Genomic DNA, 22,967 nt, shown 5'->3' on the forward strand with positions numbered 1-22,967 from the left:
TTATTCTACAAACATTGTCCTTCTTTGACCGTCTATTATAACTTTTCATGTCATGGTTATCCCATTCAGGTGATTAAGGGCATGCACAATTCTGATTCAATTATTTGTGTTCTTTTTAATTTGTAAAGCACGTTTATATGTCCGCTATTTTTTTTCTTAGTTTATTCTTTATGAAAAGTTAAAGTCATCAATTGCAAATTTGCAACTGGGGGCCAAAAGGCAAGTGCGGCACTATTCATCCAATAGACACAGTTAGTTTCCTTGTTCGTGTGTCGGTGCTGTTATTATTGCGAGTATTTTTCAAATTAATTTGGAACAGTTTAAATAATATTTTAATATACATATGTGAAAGAAATGAGACTTAAAAATTATTTTTTAGATTTTGTACTATTAAAATAAAAAAATCTTAATATGCTTTCTGATCCTTAATATAAGATCTAATTATTGAGTTGACCTTAGTCCTAAATATCAGAATTATTTCTCATATTAATCAATTTTTGCTAAATTGTCTTTATTGATATTCATTCAACCATAATCAAATAGGAGAAGGGGGAGGATATTAAGAAAAATGATTATAGTGTTTTAGGAAAAATATATCATATTTATTATAATTAACTAACTTACCTAACATTCGTAATCTAATTAAATTAGTTAAATATGTCTTACATTAAAGAATGGAGGAGTAATATATATGAATAATTTAAAGTAGTATCAAAATCAAAGTCTAGTATTAATAGAATGGTCTATGTTACTTACAAGCAATGAAAAAAAAAACCGGACCGGACCAGATGGTTCAACCGAAAAACCAGTGAACCAGCCTCCAGTCCGATCTAGTTTGAAGAAAAAACCGGCTTCAAATAAAACCGGAATGAACCGGAACGAACTGGAAAAAATCGGCAAAAACCGGGAAAACCGTTGGGTTGGTGGGTCGCCAGTTTTCTTTTTTTTTTCCCCCTACTTCTTTTTTACTCTTACCGTCTCGCCGGAGAAGACATGGATACTGTTGAGAGAAATGGTAAAAGCAGAAAAAATCATAGAAAGAAAGACCCATTTGAACGTCTCTTTTGTGCCGCTTCGAACACGTGCTCGTGGAAGAGTGGAATGAAAAGTGGAAGACAAGGAGGAAGATAAAATAGAACAAATGTGCAGAGGAGAAACAATGGTTACTGTTTACCACCTCTGTTGTTTGAAAAAGAAAGAAACGAAGAAGGAGGACCGGAGGAACGAAATTGAATGAGAAAGAGAAGAAGTTTTTCACCTTTCAAGATAGAAATTTGAATCTGCCATTCAAGGAGGAGAGAGGCATAAAATGGTCACCTCGTGATGTGTTATGGAGAAGAAAAAGTCTAAGTATTCACGTGAGAGAGAGAAAAGAAAGAGATAAAAGTATAAAATAATAAATAAATAAATAAAAGAAGATTGTATTGGGTCGGAAAAAGAGGAGAAAGAGAAAAAAATAAAAAAAATTGTATACATAAATATTTTGTAATATCCTAAAAAATTATTTTGTAATATGAGTAGCCATTCAATAAATATTATTTTTTATAACTAAAATATATATATTTTTACTTAATTTAATTATTACCGGTTTAACCCGGTCTAACCCCGATCTGACCCATTGACCTTTGACCCACTGTTTTGACCGGTTTAATACCCGGTCCGGTTTTTTGTTCCTTGCTTACAAGCGTATCCAACTCAGGATTTGCATGCTCTTCATATTGAATTGTGAAGATGAAATTGTTGGCATTGGATTTTTCTAAGTGTTGAAATTATTGTTGTAAATAGTGTTAATGAAGTGGTGAAAGTCAGTAGGTCTAGTAAACGATTTATAACAGGACCCTTTTGCTCAAATTTTGCGGGGTGTTGAAATTGTGAAAAAATTGTTGTAAATAACATTAAAAAAGTTGTGAATCTCATTGTAAATGTTGCTCATACCATCAAAAGTATAACAAATGCAACAAATCCATATAATTTATATATTTTCATATCATATTTTGATGGGTTTGAGAGCTTAAATAATTTATATTGTGGATAATTGAGTGTTAACACGGCATTTTGGCCACAAAAAAAAGGTGTATGGAATAAGCTTTGAATTAATTGATTCCCTATTTTTATATGATGATCTTATCTTTGAGAATTTCATTCTGTGTAGAGTATTGTAGAGAAAGATGCAATGGAAGCTAATGGAAAACACAGCCATGTCAATTGATAGTAAAAACGCCGCGTTTGGATGAAAGAAGCGGATCAATTTTCAGCAAAACGGCGTCGTTTCTATGGCTGGACGTCGGATCCGAAGGCGAGAAATGGAGATTGTGGAAAATTGCGGTTCTTCATCTTAACTTGCTCTCATGTGGATCTGACTTACTAGGACCCACATTCATCTGACTCCCATCATCATCTCTCTTACTCAATTTCGTACTGCAGCTTGTTTTCCCCATGGCCTAACTTTTGTTGATGCTAAGCGCAATAGATATGGGAGCTCTTCTGTGGCTAATTCCTTCGGTACTCTAAGGCAGTGAGCCTGGCTAGATCTTGGAGCCTCACATCAGGGGGGGTATTTCGCATCTAATTTACCCTCTTTTACATTACTTTATCTTCTTTAGGTCTTAGAGTTTAGATTAATGATTTTGGAGGTTGGTTATACCGATTGTATTTGGTAATTGAATGTGTAAAACTGAACCTCTGATCTGTACGTAGCATCTACAATAATTGTCGCTTCAATTCTGCACTTTCATTTGGTCTCAAACATTGTATTGGATTATTGCTACTTGGTTTACCAGTGATTCAAAGTCTCTTGGTTACTATATGATGTTAATTACAAACTGTGATCTATGTGCTTGATGATGCCTTGGTTCTTAGTAAGCTTCAGTTTCTTGCATTTTACTGGGTCAGTGGATGCATTTAGGTTGGAGTGAATTTTTTCATAGCGCAATGTATAAGGTCTCTTCTTTGCCAATCTTGGTATTATTTTTATCTTAATCAGGTAGCTTCATGGTTTTAGGTGCGCAAACTAATGTTACCTGGTCTCTAGAACATTAGCTAGCAAGCCAGTTTAGAACCAATCTAGAGGGTCTTCTGTGGTGTGTTTGTAGCTTTGCATTTGCGGGGCATATATTTAGGTACCCAAAAACCAAACGAATATCAAAAGTATCCAGAAAATAATTAAAGAAAATACTTAATATAAAACTACTCAAAGATTTCTAATTCAAACCACCAATTGCCTTGAGCCGACAACGATGCCAAACTACCAAAAATTGATAGATACCGTAAGTGAATCAGTTGCGAAGCAGTTAATAGTGTATCAAGGTTGATCCCATAGAAAACTCAGTCGACCAGTGATTAGACATTAAATTTCCTCTTTTCCTTCAAGTTGAGCAAATGAAATAAAATTAAAATTAAATAAAGCAAAGATTTACCAAATTAAATCAGCAAATGTCAAAAAGAATAACCTAGATTCACCAATGCCTTGCTAGCTTCATCAACCTTGTTTTCACTTGATTAATTAACTTAAAAATCACTTTGTTAATCTATAGTACAATTAGCTACCTACAAATATCTATTGGTCTCCTTATAACTCTCTTTCAAGTATAAAATGTCATTTCTAACACAATTACTGGAGAGGCTAACAATTCAATATCACTCATCAATAACTATATGACAACCAATTAACTAAAAATATATTGGACTTCTTGAGAGGGTTAGTTATTTTATTTTTATAGATTTTATTAAATTCTTTTCAGCATTTTCACGACTCCCAAAAAAAACCGTCCAACTTTTTAAAAACCACTCTCGCTTAATAATGGCTCATGATGGTTGTTTTTTAGCCAAATTGAATCGTCAATAATTCCGATTAAAGATTCAACCAACCCAACCGTTTAGCCTGTTTCTTTAATCATTGAGATATATATATATATATTACATTTTCAATTTTTCAAAAAAGATACTTTTTGTGGCCTATACATCGCACAATTACAAATACAATGCTAGTCCATTTAACTCTAACTACTCTTGACAAATCAAATGGAGCCCCTCAAGAAAGATAACGTTAAACACAATCGCTGGATTGCCTGGGCTATTAATCCTACTTCCACAGCCATGGTAGGTTCTCAAGTTTTCATGGCATTTAAGAAATCTGATGGCACTATGGCGACTTTATATCTCTCCCATAACCACATATGGTACGAGGTTGGAGAAAGGAAACCTTAGCTTTGACGTCCATGCCGTTTCTGCGAGTTTTGAGCAGGGTACGATGATCATTTATGCCGAGTTTCAGCTTCCTGGGAATTCCACTGTGGTGAATCGTGTTTGGCAACAGGGCTTTGTTTTTCAAGATACTCTCCAACTTCATCCTACGTCTGGAGATAGTCTCAAATCTTTTGGTCAACTTGATTTTCTCAAAGCTTCCTATTATCCTGTGAAAGATCACCCTAAGATTTTACTCCGAAAGGCAAGTTTATTCACTCCCCCTCTTCTCTATCCATATAAATACAGTAAAAATACTAAAGATTGTTTTCTTAAATATAATAAAAGTAAGTATTGATTAATCACTTTTTATATAAATAATAAATATAGTAGAGATAGTGTAATATTTTTGAAAATTGTTAATTATGTAAATTATTTGTTTAATAATTTTTTTCAAATTTATATGTAAAAAAACTAGTGCCATCAATAAGGGCCATCCCTTGAAAGGCCAAGGCCTAAAAGGGTCAGCAATTTAGAGGCCGCATACAATAAAATTCTCATATTATCAAAAGCAATTCGTTAGACATGCGAACTCAAGGCTAGTTCACGAGCTTTGGTGTCATTTTTAAACAAGCGATTGGTCAAATTGGTAAGGGGTTTGGCTAGCTTAACTAGTGGTCTCATGTTCAAGCTTGGGTATGTTGGGAGAGCTTCCTATTCTAATACAGGAGTTGAACTTGTAAACAATATTGCTTAGAAATTCATAGCTTTCAAAAATCTTGACTAGTGATTCATAATCAAACCCTGTCCATAACTTACAGTAAATAGAGACTTGAAATAATTTTATGCTAATAGGTCCAAACTGCATTAGTAAGCATTTATATAGGCTCACTTACTAATAATATACTTAAATATAACTGCAATGTCAGCCGATGGCACTTGCCTACGCCCGACAATGTGTACACCTCCCTATGAGGTATACAAAACTACACACACACACACAACAAGTAATGATTACTTGCCAAAATATCATATATAAAGACATAGATAAATGAACTATCAAAAGCTACTACTATTTCTTAAATATAGGAAACAACAAGCATCCTTGTCCTTTTCTATTGCCCACCTTCTTCACTTATCACTTCCTTGCCCTTTAGAGCTACTAGCCTTAATTGTATGACATGGAAAGGAGGGTGAGATTCTAGAGAATCTTCATAGTACTAATTTCCATCAAATAGATGTGTAGGTCACATAAAGTATGCAAAACAAGCTAATATGGAATATAGCCTTGCAAACTAATGCAGTTAAGTATTTATGCGCAATAATAGATAGACAGGCTGAATATATAATAAGCAAATAATTGGCAAATACTGCCCCATATCTATCAGCTACATGTGATCATGGCTAAATAATACATGTAAGAAATTAAAGATTATATATTATCATGATTTAAAACAGCAATACGACACAAACAAACACAACAATCATACACAAGTATAAGATAGGAAAGAGCTACTGCATGAGTCTCCTGCTCCCAAATCAAGCTTGATTTCCTTCTTTTTACACTGTGTCCTTGGTGGACTTATACAAATGTTAAAACCTATCATATATGTAAGGGTAGGTTACCACTTGATCTAACTATAGTCCATGAAATTGAATAACTTCCCTTAATTCCCAATTTTCTTTAATCTCTACTATTACTCAATGATTGATCATCTTTGACAAAAATATTAACTTAACTATTACATTTAAGGACAATTGATATGTCCTATTCACCATGCCAGCCTCACTTTTATCAAGTGATTGGTCGTCGTGGAAAATAAAAAGTAAATAAATATAATACAATGTCCACAAATCACTTTACAATTATTAACTACTTGCTTTCAATACATGCATACATGTATATGTTTACGAGGAAGGTGGGCAAGAGGAAGGTGGGCAAGAGGAGAGAAAATGAGCTCTTCCCCCCATTTGGTTAAAAATTTTAGAGGGGAGGGGAGGGGAACAAAAATCCCCCCCTCCCTCACCTTCTCCCATCTTGGCTCCCCTCCAAGTTGGGTTTTTGTAGAAGGGAGCCAAAATCTTAGATCATTTTATCTTCTTATTTTTTTTTAATATTTCATTAATACCCATAAAAAATAAAAAAAATATTGTTATAAAACCAAATTCAAATAAAAAATAAATTATTATAAATAAAAATATATTATGATGAAATTTATATAAAATAAAAATATTATTACAATAAAAATTATATTATTAAAAATTAATTTATTTTTATAAAAATATTATTTTATTAACTTAATTAAGGATAAAATGGTAAATTGATCATTCTATCCCTCCCCTCCCTCTCTTAAACCAAATAAGGGATCATTAAATATCCATCTTTCTCCTTCTCTTTAATCAAACAAAACAAGGCAAGGTTAAACCCTTTCCCACCCTCCCCATCCCTGCCCTCAAACCAAACAAGGTGTTAATCTTGTGGTTCTAGAATTATTTTCAGATTTGAGAACTGTGCTCAAATAATGATTCTAGTATCCTCAAGTCAGATAGCACCATAGAAAGACCTTTAGTCACTCATCATTAACCTCAAGCTTATTCTCTAGAATATAGAGAGATTAAAACAAAGTTTATTCCATCCTTAAATTTCCAGATTTAACTCCCAAATTCAGTTTTATTCCCAACCGATTTTACCATCATTCTTTAATCTTTTCTTCCTCCCTTATCTGTTCATTAAATCTGGAAATTCCAGATTTATTTACTTCTATGAAACCATATACATACAAAATAGATAGTGGCAAATTAAGGTCAATCCGACAGAAACTCAGTTAAGAGTGATTAGGCAATAAAAATCCTCTTTTTGTTTAAGTTGAGTAAATCAAAATTAAGTGAAATTGGGTGAAAAGAAATTAAAATAAACAAAACAAAACTTTATCAAATTAATTTAATCAAATATTAAAAGGCCAACCTAAAATCACTAATCCCTTACTAGCTTCTTAGACATTGTTTTACTGAATTGATTAGCTTTAATGTCAATTTTGTTAATCTAGGATCAATTAGCTACAAGTGCCCATCGGTCTACTTATAACCCTCTCTTAAATTAATCATGTAATCTCTCACACAATTACCTAGGAGGTTAAACAATTCAGTCTCACTCATCAACAATTATACAGGGCAATAAGGTATATTTTTATCACAATCACAAATCAGATTATCATCCAATCCCATATTACTTAATCTACGAGTTCAACTAAAATCCCCTTTGTCAAAAAAAAACTTTTAATTCTTAAATTCACAATTAATGGTAGCCCGTCATCAAATGGACAGATAAAGAACAAGATTAAGTAACCAAAATTTATCATTAAGCATCCTCAATTCAGTAAAAACAAAGTTCAATCCACTGACAAGTTCATAGTTCCTCTAGGCTGTAAGACACACTAGCCACACATGACTTCGAGCAAAACCATCTCAGCAACAATAAAATTCAGATTCAAAATTCATAATCGAAATTAAAGGAGAAAGAAAACAGAACACTGCTAGTTATCTCCTCTCCTCAAGCCTTCGCCTGAACTCGTCCTCTCAAGCTCATTGCTGTCGCCATTTTCCTGCAGAACCAGTCGACCACCAGCAGAGAAGATGATCCGAACAGTGTCGAAAACACAGCCTCACTACACCAGTTCGGCTCCTTTCTTTCAACCCAGAACCAGCTTTTCTCTCCCTTGAACCAGAACCAGCTACCTCTGTTCGAACCAGCACGGCGCCTTTCAGATGAAGAAGATGATCCACCAGCTCTTCCTTGCTTGTCTCCGTCGAGCTCCAGGAAAAGAACGGTATACTCCCCTTCTTCCACAACAGTTCGGCAGCCTTCAAGATGAACCAGCCTCCTCAGTTTTCGGCGCCTCCGTCTCCAAATCAGAACCCTTCCCCCCTCTCAGTCCAAACGGTGCGTTGCTTGCTTCTTCCCCAATCAGCACGTGCTAACTGATGCAAGAGGAGAGAAGGAAAAGAAAATAAAATAAAACCAATAAAAAGGAAAAACTGAAAAATAAAATAAAAGAGAAGAAAATAAATTCTAAGAAAAAGGAATAAGATAAAATAAAATCAACTAAATGTTAAACTTAGTATTAATTATTTTTATTTATTTCAAATTAAGATATTTATAATAAAATCCCCAAAATAATGCTTAAAATCAAATCTTCCAATTAACTCTTAGAAATCTTCTAAAATGCATTAATAACTCTCCAAAAAATAACTCAAAATATTCTTTAAATATATTAAAAATGAAGAGTTATCAAATTCCCCACACTTGCCTCAAATCTTGTCCTCAAGATTTTTTTTTAATTTATAAAACAAGCAAATAAAAACCAAAGGAACAAAACTTTAACGCAAATATCACCAAATTGAAAACAATTCAAACCTTCAGGAATTAAGTCTTTAAAGAACTCTTTTCCATCTTCCAAAAATACAAGTAGCAAGACAATTAACTTGGTAAAGATAAATTACAATAGGAACTCCCTTACTAGTCAAGTGCTTACACTCATCTCTCATAACAATTAAGGGCTTGTGTTTTATTCAATTCCATTTACTGCAACTCATCTACTATAGGCTTGTTTATCGTCTCAATCTCCACTATATTATCCAATTGCAAACACAAATCAAAAGGACTTCTCAAGAGTTGTACTCCCTCCGTTCCTTATTATAAGAGACATTTGATGCTTATGGTATGTTCCTATATATAAGAGACACTTACAAGTTGTCTCTATTTTTTTGTGTTGGTTTACTATTTTACCCATATTTATTATCTCCAACTCACACTCTCTCTCCCTCCCACTTCTCTTTCTTTTAATAATTTAATTATTCTCTCTCATGCTCTCTCTCCTTATTAATGAGGGCATTTTTGAAAAAAATTTTATACTTTTTACACATTAATTGTTCTTAACTAATTTTAACTGTTTTTTTGATCAACGTATTTCGATTATTTGTCTATTATAATAAGGAACGGAGGGAGTAATAAATAAGGTAGAATAATAAAATGAAAAATGACAAATGGAGAAAAATTTTAGTAAGTGCTAAGCTTTTCAATAAAAACACAAGAAGAACGAAGGAATTTTAAGAAGCCAAACCCATATACTCTTTTTCATTTTCTTTTTCTTTTTTCCTGTTTTCATACTTTTTTTATATTTTTTTTTTGCTGATTTTTTTTTACCTATCATATTTTTCCTTTCTTCCTTCTTTTCATGTTCCTTTTTCCATCTATGCCCCTTTTTTCACTCTTTTCTTTCTTTTCTTTTTTTTGGTTTTTTTTCCCTTCTTTTCAATCATTCCTTCATAACATCTCTTTTTTTTTTCTCTTTATTTTGATTTGATTGTCTATTTCTCCTTTCTTTTCCTATTTACACAAAATCACAAAGCACTGACCAATTTTTCTTTTTCCCATTCCTTCACTCTTTTTTCTAAAAAGTCTCACATAGCATTTCCTAAAGTGATGAAATTGAGAAAAAATTGCATTTTCTCAAACAAAGGGCTATATAATCCATGCAATTTTCTTTGAAGAAAAAGTTAGGCTCAAATGGGTTAATCAAAGGATTAATACAAATGGGATGGACATTTAGCTAAAGTGGCTATGAAAATGAATGCCTAAATCATTTTTATGCATGCAAAAAGAATTTTAAGCCTCAAAAGAGATTCAAGACAAGTTCTAGAGATAAGATCACAATAAATGTACTCCGTCTTAAAAGAAATTAAAATTTAGGCTCAAATCCTCACAGGTTATTGATTTCCTAAAGTTATTTACCAAAACCAAGTTCTTTGCCAATTTACTAACACTCTTGGAAGATAGAACCAAATTCTCATCAAACCCAATCTTTTCAAGTTCAAATCAAAACCAACTTAAGCAATATTCACAATCAAAACCCAAACTTTCAAGGAAAACAAAAAAAATTTTGTGTTCAAAATTTTCCTGAAATTTTTTTTAACTATTCACAAAAGCAAAGAAATTTTCAAATATTTACCCCAAAACTAAAAACTTGAGGACAAGTTTGTGCAACATCAATAGTTTTGCCTCACCCCCACACTTAAATGACACATTGTCCTCAATGTGTAAAAACACATCAAACAGTGAAAGAAGTGAGGAGAAAAATGAAACTGTCACTCCCTTAAAAGATGGGAACAAAATCAAAGCAGTGGACGAAAGACAGCAATCCACTGAAAATCATGACAGTTTCAACCATATCCAAGTGCAAGGAAAATCATAAATTCCAAGAGTTCTAAAAATAAGCAAAACAGACAAGTGCAACCAGTAGAAAAAATAATCAACATCAAACATCAATCAAATGCAAATCCACATTATAACCAGCACTCAGTTCGCAGTAGTAGACAATCAATCATAAATCAAGCTAATCAGGTAAAAGTGGAAGGAGACTCCCTCTTTTGTTCTTGATGTGCACTCTTTGAATTGCTGTTGATCTTTGTGGCTCAAATGAATCACATCATCATGGGGATACTAAAGTCCTACAAAATAAAAGCAAACATCAAAACAACTCAAGCAAAGAAACAAAACAAAAAAGTAACTACTAAACCCTTGGGTTGCCCCCTAAAAGCGCTAAGTTTATAGTCTTCAGCCAGACTATTTCAGCAAATCAAGGAGGTTGAGATAAGTAATGCTAATGTCTCTCTAGAGATGATATAGAGGTAGTCCAAGAGCTCTTAGTTTGAGCAAAGTAAGCATCCTCCACAGTCTTTTTCTCAACTCTAGTCGCTTGAAAGGGCTCTTTACTAGTGAATGAATCTGATTCAACTTGATTGAGTTTATCTATCACAGCAACCTTTGCACACTGTTTCTTTTCTTTAGAATCCTTCATTGCTTTATCCGTGTTGAATTTAATTTGCTCATCACCAAGCCGTAGAATCACTTCTCCTTTCTCAACATCCACCAAAGCTCTAGCTGTAGCAAAAAATGTTCGCCCTACAATCAGTGGAATCTCTTTATCCTCTTCAATGTCTAGCACAATGAAATCAGCAGGATAGATAAAAGAATCAACTTTCACCAAGACATCCTTGATAATACCATACGGATAAGAGAGACTTCTGTCAGCTAGTTGGAGGGTAACAGTGGTAGGATTGACTTCCCCTAATTGCAACTTCTTGAAAACAGACAAAGACATCAAATTTACAGTAGACTCCAAATCACACAAAGCACGGCATTCAAACTTATCACCCATCAAACATGGTATAGTGAAGGAACTAGGATCCTTACACTTGAAAGGAACATTAGGCTTAATGACACTGGTGATCTCTTTGGTCAATGCTATAGTTGCGAACTCAGTGAAGTGCTTCTTCTTACTCAACATCTCCTTCAGAAAGTTACCATATTTAGGCATATGTTCCAAAGCCTCAATGAATGGAATATTAATATGCAACTGCTTGAAAATCTCCAAGAATTTCTTATAGAGATCATCAACTGCCTTCTTCTGAAATCGTTGAGGGAATGGTAAAGGCGACACCCAATTTAGATGCCCATTAGTTGCCTTTTTCTTTGCTTCACTCTTTCTTGTAGATTCATTTCCAACTTTCTCCTTATTGACTTTGATAGTGTCCTCTTTCATAAACTCTTCATCATCCTCTACCATAACTTCAGGAGTTACTTGAACACTAGAATCTGCAGACTTCTTTGATGCTTGTGGAATCTCAAGTAATACCTTACTGATTCGAAGAGTCATAGCTTTACATTCCCTTATTTTTTTCTCCATGAGGGTTAGGAACAATATCACTTAGCAACCCTCTCTATTACAATGCATTCACTGCATTTGCAATTTGCCCTACTTGAACTTCAAGATTCTTAATAGAGGAATCTAACTTGGCATTAATGTTAGCTTGATCTTGAGTGTTCTTCAGTTGCAAACTCATGAGCTTACTCATCATCACCTCTAGATCAGGCTTAGACTCTTAAATAGGAATAGATTCCTTTTTCTAAGTGATGAAAACCAGGAGGGATCAATTGCTTTGCACTAGAAATAGATGCTTGATTAAGTGTTGCCCCATGTTTCCAAGAGAGATTTGAATTGTTGCGCCATCCTGGATTTTGTGTTTGAATATGCATTATTCTAGTTGTTCCCATAGTAGTTTCCAGCATAATTCACCGTCTCTACTTGTGGAGAAATGAGGCATTGACTAGTGGTATGACTACCCCCACAATAATCACAAGAAGTATATAAAGCGTTAACTCCCATAGGTCCATCATTAAGGTGCTTAACTTGAGCTTCTAGATGATCAAACCTCTTGTTGATTGCACCTAACATTGCCACCAACTATGAAGAAGTATCTTCAGTAACTTTCTTAGTGAACTTCACTGATCTTCTGTCACTATTGCTCTGATCGGCTGCCAAATCATCTAAACAACCCCAAACATAATTCACGGGTTGTTTTGTAATTCCACTGTTAGTGACCACTCTCAGATTTAGACTCAGGAATTAATCGGCTACTAAAGATCTGAAGCAAAACCCATTTCTCTTGATTATGCCCCGGGCATTGCTTAACCAATAGTTTGAACCTTTCCCAAGCTTCGTACAAGTGCTCACCAAATTGTTGGCAAAAGTTTGTGAGATTGGCCCTTGCATCCACCATCTTGTTGTGTGGAAAGAACCTTGCTCTAAACTTCTCTTCTAGATCATCCCATGACTTCACACTTCTTCCTCCAAATTGTTAAGCCAAGCTTTAGCTTTCCCTTGTGGAGAGTAAGGAAAAAGCCTTAGACAAATGACGTCTTTACAAACTCCATTCTGCTTGAACGAGTCACAAACATCCAAAAACTGAATCAGGTACCAATTAGGATCCTGATTACTGTTTCCCTTAAATTGACCGTTCAATTCAATCATCTTGAGCATTGCTTGCTTAATCTCAAAGTTGTTTGCTTGAAATTTAGGAACTTTGATTTCAGATTAATAACCTCTAGATTGCCTTCCCAGAAAGTCATTGACATCCAAACGATTGTTGTCATCCTTAGCCATATCTTCTTTCACAATATTAGCACCCTCCTTCTCTTGATTTTTAGGAGATGTTTTGGCTAAGATTTCCTTAAGACTTCTTGTCTTCAATGGTGTCTTTGAAGCTTTGGATTTGCAGGGCATATAATTAGTACCTAAAAAACAAAACAAATCTCAAAAGTATCTATCCAAATAACCACAAACAAAAAGAAACTAAGAAAGAAATGATTAAAGAAAACACTCAATCGAAAACTACTAAAAGATTTATAATTCTAACCACCAATTGCCTTGAGTTCCTTGGCAACAGCGCCAAAAAAAAACTTGATGCTACCAAATATTAAGATGCACCCGCAAGTGTACGGGCCATAAAAATAGATAGTGGCAAATCAAGATCGATCCCACAGAGAACTCAGTTAACAATGATCAGGCAAGAAAAATCCTCTTTTTGTTTAAGTTGAGGAAATCAAAATTGAGTGAAATTGGGCGAAAAAAAAATTAAAATAAACAAAACAAAACTTTATCAAATTAATTTAATCAAATATTAAAAGGCCAACCTAAAATCACTAATCCCTTACTAGCTTCTTAGACATTATTTTACTGAATTGATTAGCTTTAATGTCAATTTTGTTAATCTAGGTTCAACTAGTTACAAGTGCCTATCGGTCCACTTATAACCCTCTCTTAAATTAATCACGTAATCTCTCACACAATTACCGAGGAGGTTAAACAATTCGGTCTCACTCATCAACAATTATACCGGGCAATTAGGTATATTTCTATCCTAATCACAAATCAGATTATCATCCAATTCCATATTACTTAATCTAAGAGCTTAACTAAAATCCCCTTTGTCAAAAAAAAAACTTTTAATTCTTAAATTCATAATTAATGGTGGCCAGTCATCAAATGGATAGATAAAGAACAAGATTAGGTAACCAAAATTTATCATTAAGCATCCTCAATTCAGTAAAAACAAAGTTCAATCCACTAACAAGTTCATAGTTCCTCTAGGCTGTAGGACACACTAGCCACACATGACTTCGAACAAAACCATCTCAGCAACAATGAAATTCAGATTCAAAATTCATAATCGAAATTAAAAGAGAAAGAAAACAGAACACTGCTGGTGATCTCCTCTCCTCAAGCCTTCGCCTGAACTCGTCCTCTCAAGCTCATTGCTGTCGTCATTTTCCTGCAGAACCAGTCGACCACCAGCAGAGAAGATGATCCGAACAGTGTCGAAAACACAGCCTCACTACACCAGTTCGGCTCCTTTCTTTCAACCCAGAACCAGCTTTACTCTCCCTTGAACCAGAACCAGCTACCTCTGTTCGAACAAGCACGGCGCCTTTCAGATGAAGAAGATGATCCACCCAGCTCTTCCTTGCTTGTCTCCGTCGAGCTCCAGGAAAAGAACGGTATACTCCCCTTCTTCCACAACAGTTCGGCAGCCTTCAAGATGAACCAGCCTCCTCAGTTTCGGCGCCTCCGTCTCCAAATCAGAACCCTTCCCCCCTCTCAGTCCAAACGGTGCGTTGCTTGCTTCTCGCCCAATCAGCACGTGCTAACTGATGCAAGAGAGGAGAAAGAAAATAAAATAAAATAAAACCAATAAAAAGGAAAAACTGAAAAATAAAATAAAAGAGAAGGAAATAAACTCTAAGAAATAGGAATAAGATAAAATAAAATCAACTAAATGTTAAACTTAATATTAATTATTTTTATTTATTTCAAATTAAGATATTTATAATAAAATCCCCAAAATAATGCTTAAAATCAAATCCTCCAATTAACTCTTAGAAATCTTCTAAAATGCATTAATAACTCTCCAAAAAATCACTTGAAATATTTTTTAAATATATTAAAAACGGAGAGTTATCACAGATTTATTTACTTCTATGAAACCATATACACACTTAGCATAGACATGCACGATCACACAATCATTAGTAACTAAATATTTTGATCCCATAAAGTAGGACCTCCCAAATATCCATTCGTATATCATTACATCCTTTAGTTCAATCATTTAATCTCTAAAAGTTCCCATTATATTCAATCCATAACTAAAATTTTAAAACATTAAACATCTAAACATCTACTCCCTTTAAACTATTAATTTAACATTCTTCGAAGAACCTTTCTTAATAAATTCTAAAACTCCGCTTTATTCTCATTTCCTCTCAATCTTCCACATATATCTTGAGAAAATCACGCTTTACTCTTCTTAATCACGTGATCCCAAAACTATTCGAGCACACACACCTATTTTATACCTTAATTGATCATTCAAAAGCAATTTATGACATTACCTTAGCAAATTCCCTACTTCACCAAAAACTATACCTTTGTGACCCTTCGGCATTCTCACTTATTGTTCTCCTAAACATCCTTTTATTTATCATAACGGCTCCTATAAACATAACCTGCAGGAATTCACAGATTCTATTAATTCTTTCATCTTTTCTATTAGCTTATTATCCCTCTTTAATGTTTCTTAATAGACTAACTTTTAACCTTCCTAACTCTCCAGCATTTTAGACAATAAAATAACCTAGCAAGCATAAACTAACCCAAGCATCGTCATCAACAAGCAAACACATACATAGATACATCTTTCATAGTACCGCCTGACAACCAACTCAACACCATCCTCCCCTGTTTCAGCCACCACAAATCAGAATTTAACTTGAAAATGACAAGCCCCAGCTTCAATAATCACTACCCAGCAGAAATCAATAACACGTAGCGCACATTTCTTCTGATTCTTTACTTTCTTTCACTACCAGAAACCTCATCGTTCCTTAACTCTCAAACCACGCAGATAATGCAGGAAAGAAGAGAAGGAGAGTAATCAGGGGACTCATCTTAACCCAAAAACACCCTTGCGTGTAACTTCACCACCTCCGATCACCTCTCCGGCCAAGCTCCTTCTCCGTTTTCTCTCGCTCTTTCTCTCTCGTGTTTCAGCTGCTACTGGTCGAGAATGAGGCAGAAGGGGGAGGCATCTGATGTTACTAAGGGCGTGGTGCGGGGGTGTGATGGAGTGAAAAGTCCATCTTGCCCGTGCTTCTTTCCTTTCTCCCAATTTTATCCCTTTTCCTATTATTCTGAAATTATAAAATAAATCCAAATATTAATGCATAATATTTTATATGAATTTTATTCTTCCATTAGCTTCTTTGGCCCATGAAATAACTTCTCTAAAAATTTCGGATCAAAAATAAACTCCTAACTTTTTTTTAAATTTTCTAAGAAAATAGCGCTAAATTCCACAAATTAATCCTTAAATCATTTTAAAGATTTTATATCTGAATTAGATTTTTTTTTGTCTCATAAATTAATTATCCTAAAATTTTTACTCAGATATAAACCTCTAACTATTTTTCGTTGAATTTTCTAAGAAAATAGACCATTTTTCTCTGAAAATTAACTTTAAAATTATTCAAGCCATTTCTGGAGAATAAAATTTTTTTATAAAACTTCTAAATGCTCAAAATTAATATTTCATAATTTTTTTAATTTTATTTAGACATTAAATAATTTTAATAAATTGTCTTTTCTACTCTTTCTAAGTGAGAAAATTCGGGATGTTATGCCAACAATGAGAACAGATGCTCCTGGAACTTTCAACATTATATATATATGTTTGCTGGTAAAAAAAAAACATTATACTACTCCAGTATTAAATATAAAACCCCTTTTGTAGTGTAATTTATATTATAAAAAAATGTCTTATATTTAGGACTAGAGGAATATATGTGTTTGGTTATTTAGCAACATTTGATGCCATGAGTGGAGGAGTTTTCCTCATTAATGTTCTGCTAATTAATTAATTACATTTCTCAGTATACGTCTTCTAGTTTTCTTTTGTTTAATTCTGGGCAATGGATTTCTGGGCAGATTTGGGAGAAAATCGGAGAGAAACTCTCAGCAAATTTTTCAGAATGCACACACTAACATCTCTTTTATTCTACCAAAGGACCAACTATCTTTTTTTTGACCAGATAAAAGGTAACTTCATTAAAGAACAACAAAGATAAATACAAAGCCCAACAAGTACAACTGCACAAAAGTCAGCCCAAACACAAAGGGAAACCAAACAAGCCCTAGACAAAACCTAACCCTAACAAAGAAGAGAGGGCAGCCGCCGCCGTTACCAAGAACTTCAGTCACCATCGACCATTCACTAGAAGCTGTAGGGATAGAAGTGCCAACACCAACACCAACACCAAAGCCATTATAAGGGGTGGGGGTTCGAAGAACCATCCCAAAGGACCCATCCCTCTTCTTGGCAAACCAACCCAACTGGTTGAACAACCTCCATGAGAAAACATCATAGGAGTAAAAGCACCCACAGCCACCAGAAAAATAGACGAAGGATGAGAAGGTGTTCTCGCCGACAGTTGCTGAGCGAACAAAATTGACGGAACAAAGACGTGCCCTTCGAATTCGCATCCACGAACAAACCACAATGATCCTCTGAAAGATGAAGCCATCAATGTGTAGGACCGTAGTCATCCAATCCCAGCCCCCAAAAATACAAAACGAAGTCGCCATGAGAGGTCTGCCGTCAATGAAGCCCTCAGATCTTAAAATAGCCGCTAAAACCAGACACACCACCGTTAAAAGCCTAAAAAGACATACAAAGAAACTAAGGATGACACAGAAAACGGTCATCTCCTCCCCCAGTCGGAGCCGGGGGAGGAGATACCGTGGAAGAAAGCTCGTCCGCTTGACGAGGGAAGAAAACTCTCACCACCCTTGCAATTTCGAGAGAGGGAGAGAGAAAGGAGCAGCCAACTATCAAACCATGAATTTTAAATAGATAGCTTGATGACTCTGAAGGACACACCAGTGCACTTTCTTCAACAGACTCTAATAACACCATATCAACAACCCAAACTTATTATGCTTATTTTAAGTGAAAAGGACCCGATGAATCAAAGCAAGTTCATACAATAGGCTGGAAAAGTAATGACATAATAGTATCCTCAGTCCCAAGATCTTCAATGCTACGGGCATCTCCATGCTGGTACATGCATAGTGACATCCTTCCAATGTTCAAAACAACTTCGATGAAACTCTTGAAGTCTGGAGAATCGATAGCTGATTTATTCATCTTCTTCCAAGTTTCATATATCAACCAATTTATATGCCTTTGAGCATCACCTTCCGAAGCCCCAGTTTCATTCATGTACCACTCAACTGATTTAGGTACATCACCGTTCCTTTTCACGCTGCAAAAACAATAACACAATGTGATGAAAAAAATTAGTTTCATATTTAATTATTTTTTTTGCAAGCATCCAACATTTTTTTTTCTTAAAAGGGATATTTTCATGATACCTTAGATGTTCTCAGGTCATTGGCAAGGCGTAAAATGATTGATGATGAATGAATAAGGTCATAATAGTCTCCTAAGCCCACTGAATCTAACAGGATTGAATTAGAAAGAACAACAAAAGCATGAACAAGTATGATAGGTGCACCAATTGAAATCCTCGCATTTTCTAAGTACTCATTCAAGCTTGGTATTCAAGCTTGGTTGATAGCCACCACAGTACCATTTTGCCTCAACCAAATATGATTTGCAAAGATCAGCCCACTAAAAAATAAAATAAGAAAATATAATTAACCCTCGAAATAAGAAAATATAATCACTACAACTTTTTAAGCTTAATGAACTGAATCAGAGCAAGCATATCACTTTCTTAAGGTGTGGAATGATGTTGTGTCCATTCCCTTTGAGGATGTCAAAAGCCACTTCGTTGACAAAATTAAAAATTGCAAGAAAGCGTATTTTCATGTACTCTGGAAGAGAATCAATGGCATTTATATCCCATCTACAAAATTTTGATCAACATGTCAAGACAATTATAGTTTACAAGGAGAGAAATTATAGTATACTATCTCTAGTCTTAATTATAAGACCTCGTTTATAAACTATAAAAAAAGGTCTTAAAATTAAGACCGGAGGTAATATATAATAAGAAGGCAATAATCAAAGTGCTAACCTGTCAACGACTTGTGTGAATATTTCTAACTCTTCTAGTTCTCCATGGACATCATAAACATCATCGATTGTAGTTATCAATGCATTAACCTGTGTAGCAACTGTTCTATAATATCCAAACTGTGGTTCCTCAGCAAATGCCACTGTCCACATGAAGTTTTCTACTATTCTGTCCCTTGAAAAGCTCAATTTTTCTCCAAATCCAATTCTTTTCCACCACCTTTACATTTAAAACCCATGTAAAATCATAACAAGAGTTTCAATTTACAATAAAGCTACAGCACAATGAGAAATATGTCTGAGATGCAACACAAATAACTTCAATTCCCTCCAATATTATTGAAAAACAAAGAAAAAGTCGTACGATAACTAAAAAAATTAGGAAAAGTAAAGTTCATCTTTAAAATAGCATGACTATTTTTCATACACATTTATAGACACACATGTATACCATGATGTATGTTTCAAATCTTCTTGATATTTTGCTTGTAAAATGTTGAAATCCAATTTAGCAAGATTAACAAAATCAGGGCTCATATTCTGTCTTCTTTCATAAACATTGATAAACCATCGAGCTTCCGATCTCGATATCCTACAATGTAGTGGAAAATTTTAGGGCATGATTAACTAAGAGTGATGTCTCATTGTCTTCCTTGTTTTGATAGACTAACTCTTTGAGATGAGCTGAGGAAAAATCTCTAGCTTCATCCAGGATCATGTCACCTTCAGTTGAAAGAAATAAAGCTTCATGCAATGAAGGCATCCCCTTCCTATCAACCGAAAGGCTAGAATGAAAGTTGCCTTTATCATCAAGAAATCCTTTAAATACCTCTGGAGACACCCAAGCAAATAAAAGTAACGTTTTAATGGTATATAAAGACAAGTATATTCTTACCAAAACTTAATGAACTGAGGATCAAATAAATACCGGGTGACACATCATAGCCATGTTGTCTCAAGAGTCTAAAGTCAAGAGCCATGGCATATAAATTATTGTTCCTCTTTAATTGGTCCTTATTCTTGTAGATTTTTTCTATGATGTTTCTTATTTCAAGGCCAAAATGATGATCCACTCCAAATCTTTGCAAGATATCAATAAGGTCAAGTTGATCCATAGCATTTTCCAATTTCAAGAGCATTACTCTTACTTCATCTTTCAACCGATCTCTTTCTTCCACATGTGATTTTTCCTGTAAAATTTTTCACATTTGCTCATTGTTAACGACTTATAAATGTTCACACACGCAATACCCATAAAACAAGGAAATAATATTACGAAGAGCCAAGAAAATATGAATATTATAAAATAAATCTTACCACAAAGTCACTCATTAATGACTGGATATAGTCGTGGTTCCAAATTGAGGGTTGGTAATAATTTGTATATAGACGAGATGTATTGTTTTGATTGTATTGTTTTGATCAGACGCAATAACCAAAGAAACCTTGCATTGGATTGCAGAAGGAACACAAGAGGTCTTCATTGTTGAAAGTGATGGAACGATTTTGTTTTTGAAGAGGGTAGTGTTCGAAAGTAAGATGAATTGAGGGAGAGCCATTATTGGCTTGATTTGTGAGAGAGAGAACAAAAAGCTTATGAAATCAGTTAATTCTTCTTTCGTTTTTGCTTCTTGTGATGTTCTGTGGAAGCCATTGCTCTTTCTTTATATTAGGTCTATGATTTTTACGTTTACTACAGTTAAAAAGGGCACATCTGATGATTACCACTGCATAAATCAACAAGTGGGTAAGTATCCATTACAGAAAGAAAGTGACATATATTGCGTTGGCAAGGGGAAAAAACAGAAAGAAAATGACTTGTATATTGCGTTGGCAAGGAAAAAACAGAAAGAAAGTGACTTATTGAAACGTTAATTAACACGTTCACTTACTATATTTGGCAACTAAAATTACTTTAGTGATCCAAAATATGCATAAGAAATGATCCGTATTTTGAGAATCTGACCGAATATTAAACTAGAAAGGTCTAACAAGTCGTTAAAATTTAGTATACAGGCTCATACCATATCTTCTAATATGTCTGTCAATCGTACAATACAACTTTTGCCTTTAAGTACTTTAGCATCACCACTCATATTCTTTTCACTACTTAGGTCCATTCTCTCTTGATAATACTAGAATGGTATACTTATCTTCCTGAGATTTTGTTATCTTTATCAGGTGTTTTGGTATATTCTATCATTCTTCTCTTTACTTTATCTTTACTTTTAGAGTCTATCTCCTTATTCTTTCATTCCCATTTCATGTTTAGCTTGCCTAAATACACACTATTCAAAACTTATAGCTCTCAGTTCCTTCTACTCTTATTTTTGTACTATCCTCCTTAGACTAGAATAGAATTGAACTATCAACCTAACCAACCATAATGGTATCTGTGAATAAGTCAAGAGTACTCTCTCAGTACTAGTTAACCATCCTGGGGACGCTTCCACATCTTAACTCATCCCTAGTCATCTCGTGTTTATGCCCTAAGAGTTATCGCTCTCACGGCTTAACATGTCATCTCGTTCTCATACCTTGAGAGGTATCATAGTCTCAGCTTAGCATGTCATCTCATTCTCATACCTTGAGAGGCATCACCCTCTCGACCTAGCATCTTCCCTTTAGGCGTGGTCTATTGTAACCCTAGGAGCTATTATGCCCCATCATAAGCCTCTTCTAGATTTCTCAATCTTGGATTTACGTTCTGCCCTGGCTATGATCCATCATACGTCTAATTCATACTCATATTTTAGACCAGTAGATTTGATTAAAGAGTAAGTCACCCATCCCCAATTGATAACCTGACTGATCATTCCCCATGACTGCTCATAGATACTAGTATTGCCTTTTTAGGCCTTATTCAATCCTTCTTGTTACTTCAAAATCACTCGCTACCAAACACCTAAAGGCTTTTAACTCCTTATTCTCTTTATATCATTGCTCATGTTACTATGCCTCTTTAGTTCCTTGGGCCAATTGTTCATCTCCATGGCTTTTAACTTTCCTTGTACTAATACCAATCTGCCTTATTTTTGGACTCTATGGTCCTCACTATCAATCCTCCTTGAATGCCCTAATAAACTCGAGGGACATTCTATCCCTTGTGTTGCTATTATATTACTATTCCATCATTCTTGATCAGTTTCTCTCTCCTTGGGGTGAGGTCAACTTAGCACGTCCAGCCTTAGCTGCTTTTGGTGGGAGACAACTGTCAACCCATCATTTATATAGTCATTGATGGAGGATATATCACTATCAACTCCATCCTGACTATTTTCTCGTATTTTTTTTCCTTCAGAAAATAGCTTGCTCCTGGTAGAGCAATGCTAACTCTGAATCACAGGACCATCCCTAATTCCAGAGAGGTACTTTTATGGTCAAGACTTTCTCTTATAGTCAATCTCCATTAGGATATATACCTACTTCACTTGCCATATTTCTATTAAAAGGATTCTTTCCCACTAGACTTAATTGGTCACTTAGGCAGTGGCAATCATCTGTGGGATTTTCAATCCTAGGTTTCTTATTAATTTAGAGGTTCTAATCATATTTCTCACAAATGCCTTAAAGTTGAAGGATTTCATCCAATTCTAAACACTATTAAACATTAAGGCATCATTGGAAGCATCTTTATTTTCCTATTCTGATTACCAGTAAAATTATTATCTATAACATTCTTATCTATTTCTTATTTCCTCTATCCTCTCTTACTCCCTGACCAGTCACTTACATGAGGGTGCATTGGTCTTCATATCATCCAGTAGGCATAATCTTTCGGATGTCTCTAT

General features: G+C 34.5%; 1 protein-coding gene across 1 annotated transcript; it reads right to left on the reverse strand.

Annotated features, from left to right (window-relative positions):
* Window positions 1–10,841: 10,841 nt before the first annotated feature.
* Window positions 10,842–11,897, reverse strand: LOC114728500 (uncharacterized). The gene has a single exon (XM_028915417.1). It carries the CDS (start codon window positions 11,895–11,897, stop codon window positions 10,842–10,844), a length of 1,056 nt encoding a protein of 351 aa, XP_028771250.1.
* Between the last annotated feature and the right edge of the window lie 11,070 nt (window positions 11,898–22,967).

The sequence above is a fragment of the Neltuma alba genome, unplaced genomic scaffold (genome assembly GCF_004799145.2).
Source record: "Neltuma alba isolate B1F8T4 unplaced genomic scaffold, ASM479914v2 tig00012536_pilon, whole genome shotgun sequence".
NCBI classification, from domain to species: Eukaryota; Viridiplantae; Streptophyta; class Magnoliopsida; order Fabales; family Fabaceae; genus Neltuma; species Neltuma alba.

Bases quoted from the DNA above. Each gene is read 5' to 3' on its own strand.
- LOC114728500 (XM_028915417.1), bottom strand. From the start codon at position 11,897: ATGACTCTTCGAATCAGTAAGGTATTACTTGAGATTCCACAAGCATCA.